At 46.0% G+C, this 14,550-nt stretch overlaps 1 protein-coding gene across 1 annotated transcript in view; it reads right to left on the bottom strand.

Moving 5' to 3' along the window:
• Positions 1 to 3,197: 3,197 nt before the first annotated feature.
• CAPN5 (calpain 5) overlaps positions 3,198 to 14,550 on the bottom strand; it is a 33,400-nt gene continuing 22,047 nt past the window's right edge. Inside the window, exons 4-13 of the mRNA XM_053457907.1 lie at positions 12,358 to 12,566; positions 10,194 to 10,386; positions 9,651 to 9,844; positions 9,340 to 9,417; positions 8,826 to 9,021; positions 8,312 to 8,434; positions 6,307 to 6,503; positions 4,559 to 4,680; positions 3,955 to 4,091; positions 3,198 to 3,417 (exon numbers count right to left, since the gene is read on the bottom strand). Coding sequence (XP_053313882.1) covers positions 3,235 to 3,417; positions 3,955 to 4,091; positions 4,559 to 4,680; positions 6,307 to 6,503; positions 8,312 to 8,434; positions 8,826 to 9,021; positions 9,340 to 9,417; positions 9,651 to 9,844; positions 10,194 to 10,386; positions 12,358 to 12,566 — 1,632 coding nt within the window. The 3' untranslated portion in view covers positions 3,198 to 3,234. The remainder of the gene's footprint in view (positions 3,418 to 3,954; positions 4,092 to 4,558; positions 4,681 to 6,306; positions 6,504 to 8,311; positions 8,435 to 8,825; positions 9,022 to 9,339; positions 9,418 to 9,650; positions 9,845 to 10,193; positions 10,387 to 12,357; positions 12,567 to 14,550) is intronic.

The following is a 14,550-nucleotide window of genomic DNA, read 5'->3' as shown; positions in this document are numbered from 1 at the left end:
TAAAAACAGCTTCCAGAAACATCGCTCTCTTTTCTTTCTTTCTTTTTTTTTTTTACCCCAGTTGTTGTTTTTTGCCCCATAATATAAAGTTTTCAGGCAGCTGCATATCAGATTCTCGCTCTGTTATCTGATCCCCGATCTACTAAACCCCCCGACTCCTTATCATACTGCCTGTGGGGAACAATAGAATGGCTCAGTCTTAATCACCCAGCTGAACTGGAATGATCAAAGTATATGGGGAAACAGACTTCATTAGCATCGCCATAAAGCATCAGCTTGAGGATGTGAGTAAGAATTGTTACTGTATACAGCGTTGGGGGTTATATTACTGTATATAGCGCTGGGGGTTATATTACTGTATACAGCGCTGGGGGTTATATTACTGTATATAGCGCTGGGGGGTTATTACTGTATATAGTGCTGGGGGTTATATTACTGTATACAGCGCTGGGGGTTATATTACTGTATACAGTGCTGGGGGGGTTATATTACTGTATACAGCGCTGGGGGTTATATTACTGTATACAGCGTTGGGGTTATATTACTGTATATAGCGCTGGGGAGATATATTACTGTATATAGCTTTGGGAGGGTTATATGACTGGGGGTTATAGTACTTTATACAGTGTTGGGAGTTATTGTATAGTATTTAGCATAGATTGGTTATTATAGTATTTAGTATATGCTGATTATTATAGTATTTAGTATATGCTGATTATTATAGTATTTAGTATATGTTGGTTATAGTATAATATTTTATAGGTTGGTTATTAGTATTTAGTATATATTGGTTATAGCATAATATTTTATAGGTTGGTTATTAGTATTTAGTATATATTGGTTATAGTATAATATTTTATAGGTTGGTTATTATAGTATCTAGTATAGGTTGGTTATTATAGTATCTAGTATATGTTGGTTATAGTATAATATAATAGTACATGTTGGTTATAGTATAATATTTTATAGGTTGGTTATTAGTATTTAGTATATGTTGGTTATAGTATAATATAATAGTACATGTTGGTTATAGTATAATATTTTATAGGTTGGTTATTAGTATTTAGTATATGTTGGTTATAGTATAATATTTTATAGGTTGGTTATTAGTATTTAGTATATGTTGGTTATAGTATAATATTTTATAGGTTGGTTATTATAGTATCTAGTATAGGTTGGTTATTATAGTATCTAGTATATGTTGGTTATAGTATAATATAATAGTACATGTTGGTTATAGTATAATATTTTATAGGTTGGTTATTATAGTATATGTTGGTTATAGTATAATATAATAGTATATGTTGGTTATAGTATAATATTTTATAGGTTGGTTATTATAGTATATGTTGGTTAGAGTATAATATTTTATAGGTTGGTTATTATAGTATATGTTGGTTATAGTATAATATAATAGTACATGTTGGTTATAGTATAATATTTTATAGGTTGGTTATTATAGTATATGTTGGTTATAGTATAATATAATAGTATATGTTGGTTATAGTATAATATTTTATAGGTTGGTTATTATAGTATATGTTGGTTATAGTATAGTATAATATTTAGTAAATTGTTATTATAGTATAGTATAGGTTGGTTATTATAGTACAGTATTAAGTATACATTGGCCTAGATAAATGCACTGGGGGGGTCTTGGGGAACCACGCTGCCCTAAAATCATCTTGTGTTTGTTAACTGCCCCCTCTGGTGGCCAAAAGGGGTATTATATATATATCTCCATTTACAGATGGGGAGCCCATCATAAAATTGCCGGCTGTTTGCAGTAATGGGTGCCGTATGTCCCGTTCCCAATCCTTCGCACCCATGCAGTGGGCCCGTGATACGTTGGTGGGTACCGGTACCACCCAAGTGCCCCAAAACCTGCTCTGGACGTTAAAGACGGCGACTCTCAATAAAACGTCAAACTTGTTGAAGCGAAGAGACATTTTAATGTAAAGATTTCTCCGGTGGTTATAAAGTGCCAACAGCTCATTAAACATATGAGTCAAAAAAATACAAAAGCTAATTATTAAAACAATTATAAACGCCCCGAAACCGGAATCAAAAACATGGAATTCCATTATAAAACACACAAAAAAATAAGATTTTTAAAAAAAAAAAAAATGACACAAACAAGGCTCAGTTACATCAGATGGAGCCAAGGTAAAAAAAACAACAAAACATTAAAAATCAAGATATAAAAACGTATATATTTGGCATTTTGGACCCTGTGTACGAGGCGGTGAATATCGCCGGGGGGGGGGGGGGGGATTGCGGCTTCACCGTTATGGCTTCATTTGTTGTTTTTTTTGCATTTGGCACATCAGACAATGAAATTAAGGACCGCGTGCAGCGGGGAGAGCTGCCAACCCGTCAAACTACAACTCCCATCACTAATATCTTTGTGGTTGTGCCGAAAGTCTGGGTTGTAAAAACAAAATGCGATCCGGGATACGGCGCATGCACAGAAATCGCAGAAAACGACCCCCGACGGCTGGACGAATGACTTCTTACACCAAAGCCGGAGCCCTAGTGTCGACTACCCCGACTACCCCCCCCCCTTAATGACAACCTGCAGCCGGCGGATGGACTGCATCGTCCTTTGAAAGCCCTTTACGTGTTTTTGTTTAAATATCCATTTTTAGTGATTTTCGTGGTTTTACATACATGCGGCTTATATGATTAAGACATTAGGACACGCGTGTAATATTTATAGATATAAAACGTGTAGCAGACAGACGATCAATGAAAGAGATAGGAGTTAAAATATACCCCCCCCCCCGATAACCCTTAGGTTGCCAGAGGCCAGCACTTCCCAAAGGATCGTAAACCCGATCGGGGCCGGAGCGGTGGTCGCATTCTCACCATGACTGGATTCTTTTATCACCATAATCCCATCCTGGGTTCTGCCCCCCCCCTCACACTTTCACCACGCGCAGTACAGAGACAACGAAGATCTTACACTACATTAGCTGGGACCATCACTGTTTATAAAACCTCAGCAATCCCTCGCTCATACGGCCGCCTAGAAGGAAGAAGTAGGGGGGTTTAGGGGGAGGAATAAATGGCATGCACCTTCCTGGAGATACTATGTTTCCATAATGAAAGATACTGAAATGATCACAATATAGAGATTTGGAAATGTCTGATGATCGAGGGTCCGGGGGGGCATTCCCCATCCCCCCATTCCCCATAAGACGTTTGGTCGAGGTTTGCGGGGTCCGCGTCACGTTAGATCCCAGTCAAGCTGTTACTGGTGAAAAGAACGACCTGGAGGCTCCCTGAGAGAGAGGGGTTGTCTTTGTTGCCCTTGTCTTGCAGCATGACGCTGTGCTGGGTGGGTTGGTTGTTGGGGTCCCCGGTTAGGACCACCTGACCCATGAACTCGTCTTTAATCACATTGTGGTTCCAAACCTGGAAGAGAATGGAGACGGACGGGTGAGTCAGGGCAGTCAGGGATAACCTGCGGCGGGTGAACCAACAGGGCGACGTACAGCAGCTTATCCCCCCCCCCAATACTAAACTTAAAGCTTGCGGTGCATCATGGGTGATGTAGTTTTACTGTAGCCACTTTTTTCATTCAGATCCCAGGGATGTTGGGATACTTAGTGTGTTAATATAGTATTTTTTATAATAATAAAGTATTTGTCTATGTATTTACAAAGGGGGGCAGCACGGAAATGTCATATACAAAACATGCATTCTGAAAGGGTGGTAGATAAGCGGAACAGCCTCCCAGCAGAAGTGGTAGAGGGTAATACAGTGAGGGGATTAAACATGCATGGGATAGACATACGGCTCCTGAATCTAAGACGAGACCAACGACTGATTAAGGTCTTTCTAGCAGGAAACACAGGCTGACTAGACGGGCCGGATGGGGCCGATCTGCCGTCGAAGTATACGATCCTACACCTCATACACAAGCACAACAGTCTCCGCTTCATCTTTTACCTGGACAACGATGGGCTGGCTCTGCTTCTTTCGATAAAACAACCCTTTCACGTCAAACTTTGGGGCCAAAGTATCTTTTATCACTGGCGACTGCACCTTGCGCCCCTCGCAGCTGATGATCACGTACGGGTCGGCGCCTGCGCAGGAGGAACAAAGTGACACGGACAGCTTTACCACATCCGCTGGGGCTCCGCTCTGATGTCCCGTTACACGATCAATGGCCTTTCTATATCCATCGATGGCTATACTGATATGCAATGGCGTCTTGTTTACACATTACCCCCCCAAAAAAACAAACAGTCATTAATGCAAAAAAATGTAAATATTAAAAAACACCCAAAACCCAAGAAAGCATAAGTTTAATTATTGGCGCCTAAAATCCATGATAAAATTTTTTGCCACTTTTTAGGAATGTAATTTTGTAACAGACTAAAAATACAACAAATTCTCTGAAGTGGGAGGGCATTTAGAAAAACGGGGCAATAAAATGAGAATATGGTAAATAATATATCCAGCAGTATACAGAAAGCTGGTTTTAGGGCATCCTAGTTTTTTCGCCCCACTCGAGTGGGCTCAGTGAGGACCCCCCCACCCCCGCACTCACCTCCTTCAGAGTCCTGCTTCTTGAGTCCGGTGGCAGAGACCACGTGAACCTGGGACACCAGCTGGGGGTAACCACACATCCCCGACCAGCACGTCCGAGGAGGCTCGTCCAAACTCAACTCGCTAAAAAAAAAGGAAAAAAATCTGCTTATTTCTGCAAAAAAATAATTTCTTTCAAAAATAATAATATATTTCTCACAAATTAATATATTTCTTACAAAACAAACAAACAAAAAAACTAAAAACCCTTGTTGTTAAAATGCAGCTGTTCGGGGTATTACATCACATCCTGAGGACGGTGGCCAGCTGGGGCCGAAATACCCCAACGGTTCCACCCCGCTGTTTATTCAGAACCCCCGACATTAAAAGCGATGCAGAAAACTCCTTTTGACCGATATTTCCCGAATTAATACACAAATGTTCAATTTCCTAAAAACAACCCAGCTATTGTTTACACCTACAGGGGGTACAGATATACGGCTATTATACTGCAATGCATTTAATATGATTATACAGGTACCGGGGCACGGGGGTTACAGATCGGGATAAAATCTTACAATTAAGAATTTAAAAATTCCGTCAACTTTTCAAATACTCGAGGCCTGCTCAGAAATCAACACCGGGAAATCCACTAGATGGCGCCAGGAGATAACAACGGGGATACGCAGAGCGCTGGATATCTGTGGAAAATAATATACAGCGCTGGGAGGGATATATTATTGTATACAGCACCGGGGGGGGTATTATATTATTGTATACAGCGCTGGGTGGGGTTATATTACTGTATACAGCGCTGGGGGTTATATTACTGTATACAGCGCTGGGGGGATATATTATTGTATAACACTGAGGGGGGATATATTATTGTATACAGCACTGGGGGGGATATATTATTGTATACAGCACCGGGGGGGGTATTATATTATTGTATACAGTGCTGGGGGGTTATATTACTGTATACAGCGCTGGGGGTTATATTACTGTATACAGTGCTGGGGGGTTATATTACTGTATACAGCGCTGGGGGTTATATTACTGTATACAGCGCTGGGGGTTATATTACTGTATACAGCGCTGGGGGTTATATTACTGTATACAGCGCTGGGGGGATATATTATTGTATACAGCACTGGGGGGGTATTATATTATTGTATACAGCACGGGGGGGTATTATATTACTGTATACAGCGCTGGGTGGGGTTATATTACTGTATACAGCGCTGGGGGGGTATATTACTGTATACAGCGCTGGGGGTTATATTACTGTATACAGCGCTGGGTGGGGTTATATTACTGTATACAGCGCTGGGTGGGGTTATATTACTGTATACAGCGCTGGGGGGGTTATATTACTGTATACAGCGCTGGGTGGGGTTATATTACTGTATACAGCGCTGGGGGGGTATATTACTGTATACAGCGCTGGGGGTTATATTACTGTATACAGCGCTGGGTGGGGTTATATTACTGTATACAGCGCTGGGTGGGGTTATATTACTGTATACAGCGCTGGGTGGGGTTATATTACTGTTTACAGCGCTGGATGGGGTTATATTACTGTTAACAGCGCTGGGTGGGGTTATATTACTGTATACAGTGCCAGAGGGGGGTATATAAATGTATACAGTGCCGGAGGGGGGTATATAATTGTATACAGCGCCGGGGGGGGTTATATTATTGTATACAGCGCCGGGGGGGGGTATTGCTGTATATGGGGCATCTCCCGTACACTAAGGGCGAATCACTTACCAGCAGTTTGAAGGCACGTCGGTGAAGACTCGGAGGAGGAATTCCGCGGTGTGATGCGGCTCGAACGTGGTCGGGATTATTACGTATCGTCCCTCTTTCATGTCCTTGCGCATGAAGACGCTGCGTGAGTTGATGTAGATGGAGCTCGCCACCTTCGGCTGCAGGGAATGCATCCTGTACTTGCGGTTCAGCTCGACCTGCAGAGACGCGGAGACTTTTATATCGATTGGACCCCGAAAAGCATTCCCTCTGCTGTCAGATTCTGCGCTCTTTTCTCCTCCTCTGAAATAAATTCCCTCCAGTCCTTTATTAACCCTTTGTATATTTAAACGTCTCCCCCCAGGTGTCTGTTCAGTCCGTTACCGGCCTCCGTGGACGTTAAGGTTAAGGATTTAACTTCGCAGGACTAGTAGTTTCTGTCACATAAGATTTTTTTAGGTTTTAAGATTAGAATATTTTTTTGCTATTCTGTAAAAATGATCAAAGCCTGGCCTTGGTGATTTCCCTCTCCTGATTTTTTTCTGACCGTTACTCTTTTTGAGGCAGCGATGCGCAGGTCTGGTTATAAAACGTTATTATTATTATTACCGTATTGGCTCGGATATAGGCCGCCCCCGTATATAGGCCGCACCCTAAAAGTTTGGTGCTTTTTTAAAGAAAAAGTTTTTTTTCTTTAAAAAAGCACCAAAAAAAACATGCTGCCACTCTGCCCCCCCCCGAGATGTGCTGCCACTGTCCTCCCTCCCCGAGATACGCTGCCGCTGTCCTCCCTCCCCGAGATACGCTGCCGCTGTCCTCCCTCCCCGCGATACGCTGCCGCTGTCCTCCCTCCCCGCGATACGCTGCCGCTGTCCTCCCTCCCCGCGATACGCTGCCGCTGTCCTCCCTCCCCGCGATACGCTGCCGCTGTCCTCCCTCCCCGCGATACGCTGCCGCTGTCCTCCCCTGCCCCCCCCTCCTCGACTTACCGGAGCAGACTCCCGGGTGTCTTGCGGGGCCGGCGAGGGACATCTACGCAATACGCGTATGCAACTTCCGGTACCGGTACCGGAAGTTGCATGCGCGTATTGCGTAGATGTCTCCCGCCGGCCCCGCAAGACACCCGGGAGTCTGCTCCGGTAAGTCGGGGGTGGGCAGAGGTAAAACGCTTAGATAACCTCCCGTGCCGGCACCCCCCCCCCCGTGGGAAGTGCTGGCAGGGGAGGCTGTGTGAGCGTATCAGAGAGTAGGATACAGGTCCCCTGCACCGCTGCGGGGGATCTGTATCTTAACCCCGCTGCCTGCCCGGCGCCCGGGACTGCATGTCCCGGGCGTCGGGCGCTAGACCCCGAATATAGGCCGCACCCCCACTTTAAAAACTTAAAGTGGGGGAAAAAAGTGCGGCCTATATTCGAGCCAATACGGTATATATGCAGATCTTTATAATCTGGGGCAGACCGAGAGACTGACCGGTACGGTTATTTTTATTTTTTACAAGCATTCTGTTATACTCTGTTTCATTTGGGATTCCTGTAATTTTTATTATTTTGAATAAATAAGTAATTATTATAAATTCTCAGTCTTTTCTTATAATTGTTCTCACGATTTCATTTATTGAACGTGAGACGAATCCACATGTAGAAAATAGAAATTTGGTAACTTATCACTTAGGGTGGAGGAAAGGTGTGAACCAATCACAAGTCCACGCAGTTCTTCACTGGGCCCCAAACCCCTGATGCCCCTCTCTCTCCTCCCCTGATGCCCCCTCTCTCTCCTCCCCTGATGCCCCTCTTTTCTAGGAGGTCGGAATGTTTGCTGGGTATGAGGGGATCGCAGGGTTCTACAGCCCTAAAAGCCCCGATAATGTGTATAGAAACAGCAGGGAACTGCTTTATAAATTAAACGGGGTAAATAAACCCCATTATTCTTCTTCTAAATGCCCCCCTCAGTTACACAAATACCCCATCACCCCCCCCCCATTGGGTGGTGCAGAATGTTGGCTGATGCCCCCCGTTGTATTTTGTACCTGGTGGACGTCAAACCCGATCGCCAGGTTTTCAAATTTTCCGTCCTTCCGAGTCGTCCGTTTGGTTTTCTGTTGGAGGCAAATAAGGACTTCGTCCTCCGGCTTCTTCACGTCAAAGACGAACTGTGAGAGGAAAAGAGAGCCATGGATACTCGCCTCCCAACTGTCCCGCTACGCACAGGGCAGTCCCGATTTTGGCGCCAGAGGTAGAGCTCGGCAGGATTGGGGGGCAGAGAAAGCAGAATCGGCTGCCAGTTTGAGTGACACTCTACCTCACAAGCTCCGCCCCCAGCTGCTGGGGGTAGAAGTCGGGACCCTCACGGCAGAAGATTTCCCCCAGGCTGGTGCATAACGCGAGAGAGACCCCCCAACGCAGGCTACCCGGGGCCGACACCTGTGGGCTTGGGGAGGAGAAGGTCCCTTCCCAGGCATTATGGGCTAGCGGGCCCTACGAGCATGGAGGGGCCAGTATGCAGGAAGAATGTGGGGGATGGGCGGGGGGTCTTCGGCTCACCTGCGGGTTCTGCAGGTAGGTGCCCTTGTTGTTTATGCAGCCCCCGCTGCGGTTCTTTAGGGGGTCTTCGTGCCGGCTCCACGCGCTCCGTAACACGGCCTCCTCCCACGTCTTGTGGATGCTGAGATACGACGTGTTTATTGAGCGGCACATAATGACGTCCGTGAAATATCTGCAGAAATCCTCGAAGGTCATCCTGAGAACAGAAACCCAAATACGGCTTTATTAAACCCAAAAAACATCTCCACAGGGAACCCAGAGCCCGCCGGCAGATCGCCCCCCCCGACGGCCCCCCCCTAGTCGCCCGTTTCTCCTGCTGTAAAGACTCAAACCTTAATCAGTCGTTGGTCTCGTCTTAGATTCAGGAGCCGTATGTCTATCCCATGCATGTTTAATACCTTCACTGTATTACCCTCTACCACCTCTGCTGGGAGGTTGTTCCACTCATCTACCATATGTTCATATTCCCTAAAATAATTAGTGTCGCTGGTGGTTAGTAAACCTTCAAACTCACCAGAACTCCCCATCATCCTGGACGGTGACCCCCAGCTTTTCACGCTCTCCCTTACTCACTTTCTGCCATTCCTCTGAGCTGTAAGAAAGAAAACGGAAACAGATCAGATCAGTCGCTGGTCTCGTCTTAGATTCAGGAGCCGTATGTCTATCCCATGCATGTTTAATACCCTCACTGTATTACCCTCTACCACTTCTGCTGGGAGGCTGTTACACTTATCTACCACCCTCTCAGTAAAGATAAATGATTGGTTCAGTTTCTCTATTAAACCTTTTTACTCTTTGGGGCGACCATCGCGTCTCTCTATATACCTGTCGCTCCAGGCTCCGTTCCATTCCCGCTCCCCCCACGGGTTGCGCATGCGGATCATGTCAAGCTTCTCAGATTTAAAGAACGCCAGCAAGCCGTGGCCCAGGCGCACTCTCCGGACGTCAGTCACGGCGTAAGCGTGGCCCTTCACGAGGCCGCAGTCCAGCCGCGCTTCCATGTCAGCAGCCGATACAGCCTAAAAACACGCGAAATATACGTCCAAATATTTACACAAACACAAGGCTTTTTTATTTATTATAAATGCAGAATGACTTCTTTTTTTCCTCCCCAGGACCCGGCTGGGTGGGCTTAGTGACCGCTGCAGCGACCGATCCCTCTATCCTCCATTCATCTACTGTATTTACTCGATTATAAGAACAGGTGCTTTTTTTCCAGCTGCAATATAGGTGCTCCTGCAAAAGGGCGGAGCCTCCTCGCTCACCCTCTCACCTCATTGGAGGAACGACGGAGAGGCTGTCCCCGTGGTGGGCACTGTGGCTCCGCCCTTTGGCGGAAGAACCCGATCGATGGGGACCCCTGATCACCTTGATGGAGCAGCTGATGAGTCCCCCCCGGTTCTGCACTTTCAGGACTCTTTCGAAGAGTTCGTTGCGTTTGTCCGCGTCGGCTGCGTAGTTTTCCTCTGCGAGCTCAACGGGTTCAGAGACCCCGCCGGTGAAATCCACGAGGGCATCGGCCGTGTTCCCCCCGTCCAGAGCCTCGTAGCATCCGGCCAACCTGCGGGCGCAAAGCGCGTTAAACTCAGGGACTTCCCAAAAATACTTTTCCCGGGAATGCTTGATTGTCATGTGACACCTCAGCGGACACCGATTGGCTGGTGCAATAAAAATAATTCTGTGCTACAGAGAGAAGAATGATATGACAGATATACTAAAGACGGGGCAAAATAATGTGTTCTCTGAGTGGAACTGCAGCTTTAACAGAAAACCCTGGCATTCTATATTTTATTATTTACCGAGAGTGTTCTATATGTATTATGTATACTGAAAGGATTGCGCAATATTCATTACGCAGGATATTATATGTGTTATATACTAGGATTATTCTGCTAAATGTATTACGCGTACAGGAACTAGAAGATCTACAGCGTAATATGTTACATTCTATAACCAGTATATCACATATGGATATTTTTTTTAGGAATTCCCTCCTCTATATAACGCAGTAAGGATAAGTGATACACTTATAACCCCCAGCGCTATATACAGTCATAACTCCACCAGCACTATATACAGTAATATAACCCCCCAGCGCCATACACAGTAATATACCCTCTCCCAGCACTGTATACAGTAATATAACCCCCCTGGCACTGTATACAGTAATATAACCCCTCCCAGCGCTGTATACAGTAATATAACCCCCCCCCCGGCGCTGTATACAGTAATATAACCCCTCCCGGCGCTGTATACAGTAATATAACCTCCCCAGCGCTATATACAGTGATATAGCCCCCCAGCGCCGTATACAGTAATATAACCCCCCAGCGCCGTATACAGTAATATAACCCCCCAGCGCTGTATACAGTAATCTAACCCCCAGCGCCGTATACAGTAGTATAACCCCCCAGCGCTGTATACAGTAGTATAACCCCCCAGCGCTGTATACAGTAATTTAACCCCCAGCGCTGTATACAGTAATTTAACCCCCAGCGCTGTATACAGTAATATAACCCCCCAGCGCTGTATACAGTAATATAACCCCCAGCGCTGTATACAGTAATATATAACCCCCAGCGCTGTATACAGTAATATAACCCCCCCCAGCGCTGTATACAGTAATATAACCCCCAGCGCTGTATACAGTAATATATAACCCCCAGCGCTGTATACAGTAATATAACCCCCAGCGCTGTATACAGTAATATATAACCCCCAGCGCTGTATACAGTAATATAACCCCCAGCGCTGTATACAGTAATATAACCCCCCAGCGCTGTATACAGTAATATAACCCCCCAGCGCTGTATACAGTAATATAACCCCCAGCGCTGTATACAGTAATATAACCCCCAGCGCTGTATACAGTAATATAACCCCCAGCGCTGTATACAGTAATATAACCCCCAGCCCTGTATACAGTAATATAACCCCCAGCCCTGTATACAGTAATATAACCCCCCCAGCGCTGTATACAGTAATATAACCCCCCCAGCGCTGTATACAGTAATATAACCCCCAGCGCTGTATACAGTAATATAACCCCCCCAGCTGTATACAGTAATATAACCCCCAGCGCTGTATACAGTAATATAACCCCCCCAGCGCTGTATACAGTAACATAACCCCCAGCGCTGTATACAGTAATATAACCCCCAGCGCTGTATACAGTAATATAATCCCCCCAGCGCTGTATACAGTAATAACTTGGTTTTATCTCATTTTGTTCCAATAACCCCCTTTATCTGCAGCCCTGGAGCCGCCGTTGCTGTCAGTCATGTGATATTTTGGGTGACTTTCCCGGGTCAAACACCACACTGAGCTGATGCTTTATGGCGATGCTAATGAAGACTTTCATTAGTCAGGGGGCCCGACTTGGTGATTAAGACCAAGCCAATCTACTGTTTCCCACAGGCAGGGTGTTTGTCTAGTAGATTTCTCAGACTTATTATTAGATATTAGAAGCATTTAGCGTGCGATCCGTTTCCTCGCAGCCCGCGCGGTTATTACATGTCGATGCCGGACGTACTTGGCGTAAGCTTTCTCCACCAGGGCGCACCACAGCTCGTTCTTCTCGTTGGAGTGACAGTATATCAGCTCGTTGCGGATGGTGGGCAGACGGTCGTCGATCACGATGTCCACCCACTCGCCGAAATGCCAGAACTGGAAGTGGAAGATCCCGGCGTAACTCTCCGGCTTCTCCGGGTTCCACTCCTGCTCCTTCCAGCTGGGAATCACCTGAACTCAAGGGGACGGAGAACGCGGGATCACCAGACGGATACTTTGTATCAGAGAAAAGAAACTAATCATTTATACCGCCAGCTGAATAATAATAAATACTTTATAATACTATTAATTATTTCCTTTGGAGACAATGAACTCAGCAATAATATCAACTTATATTTAAAAAACCATAAAACTGAGAAACACAGTGTATGTATGTATGTATGTATGTATGTATGTATGTATGTATGTATGTACATCCGCGTGTCTTTTCTCTCTATGGATCTATATTTTGCTCCATGCTGGGCTGTGATGCCGTATATAGAGGCATATAATATAATTGATCCAATGCACTATTATTAAGCTCGTTTAAATGTGTGTATATATATATATACACATCACACACACACACACACACATATATATATATATATCACACACACACACACACACACACACACACACACACACACACACACACACATATATATCACACACACACACACATATATATATATATAATATATCACACACACACACACATATATATATATATATATCACACACACACCCCCCGAGACACACCCCACCAGAACACCCCCCCCGAGACACACCACCGGACCCCCTACCCGAGACACGCCACCGGACCCCCTACCCGAGACACACCACCAGACCCCCCCCCCAAGACACACCACCGGACCACCCCCCCCGAGACACACCACCAGACCCCACAGAGACACACCACCGGACCCCCCCCCAAGACACACCACCGGACCACCCCCCCCCGAGACACACCACCGGACCCCCTACCCGAGACACGCCACCGGACCCCCCCCGAGACACACCACCGGACCCCCTACCCGAGACACACCACCAGACCCCACCGAGACACACCACCGGACCCCCCCCAAGACACACCACCGGACCACCCCCCCCCCCCCGAGACACACCACCGGAAACCCCCCCCCCCAAGACACACCACCGGACCCCCCGAGACACAGAGACACACCACCAGACCACCCCCACCCGGGACACACCACCGGACCCGCCCATCATCTGGTGTTTAATTTATGACACCCGTCGGCTCTCATCGCTCCGTACGGCTCGGTCTCTGCGGGTTATTAATGGGGATTTTATAAAGTGCCGGCCGATGGAAACCGACGCGCTTCACATCACAGTCACCCATCTACAGCCGCAACCTGCGCACAACGCCTGCCAACCGACATCCACCCCTTCATTCATCACACGGGGCGGCTCGCTGATTTATCTATACATTATACGGGGGGGGGCTCACTGATTTATCTATACATTATACGGGGGGCTCACTGATTTATCTATACATTATACGGGGGGGCTCACTGATTTATACATACATTATACAGGGGGCAGTCACTGATTTATCTATACATTATACAGGGGGCTGGCTCGCTGATTTATACATACATTATACAGGGGGCAGTCACTGATTTATCTATACATTATACAGGGGGCAGTCACTGATTTATCTATACATTATACAGGGGGCCGGTCACTGATTTATCTATACATTATACAGGGGGTCGGCTCACTGATTTATCTATACATTATACAGGGGCCGGTCACTGATTTATCTATACATTATACAGGGGGCCGGCTCGCTGATTTATCTATACATTATCCAGGGGGGGCGGTCACTGATTTATCTATACATTATACAGGGGGCCGGTCACTGATTTATCTATACATTATACAGGGGGCCGGTCACTGATTTATCTATACATCATACAGGGGGCCGGCTCACTGATTTATCTATACATTATACAGGGGGCCGGTCACTGATTTATCTATACATTATACAGGGGGCCGGTCACTGATTTATCTATACATTATCCAGGGGGGCCGGTCACTGATTTATCTATACATTATCCAGGGGGGGCGGTCACTGATTTATCTATACATTATACAGGGGGCCGGTCACTGATTTATCTATACATTATACAGGGGGCCGGACACTGATTTA

The sequence above is a fragment of the Spea bombifrons genome, chromosome 2 (assembly GCF_027358695.1).
Source record: "Spea bombifrons isolate aSpeBom1 chromosome 2, aSpeBom1.2.pri, whole genome shotgun sequence".
NCBI classification, from domain to species: Eukaryota; Metazoa; Chordata; class Amphibia; order Anura; family Pelobatidae; genus Spea; species Spea bombifrons.
This window is presented reverse-complemented; position numbering and strand designations above follow the sequence as displayed.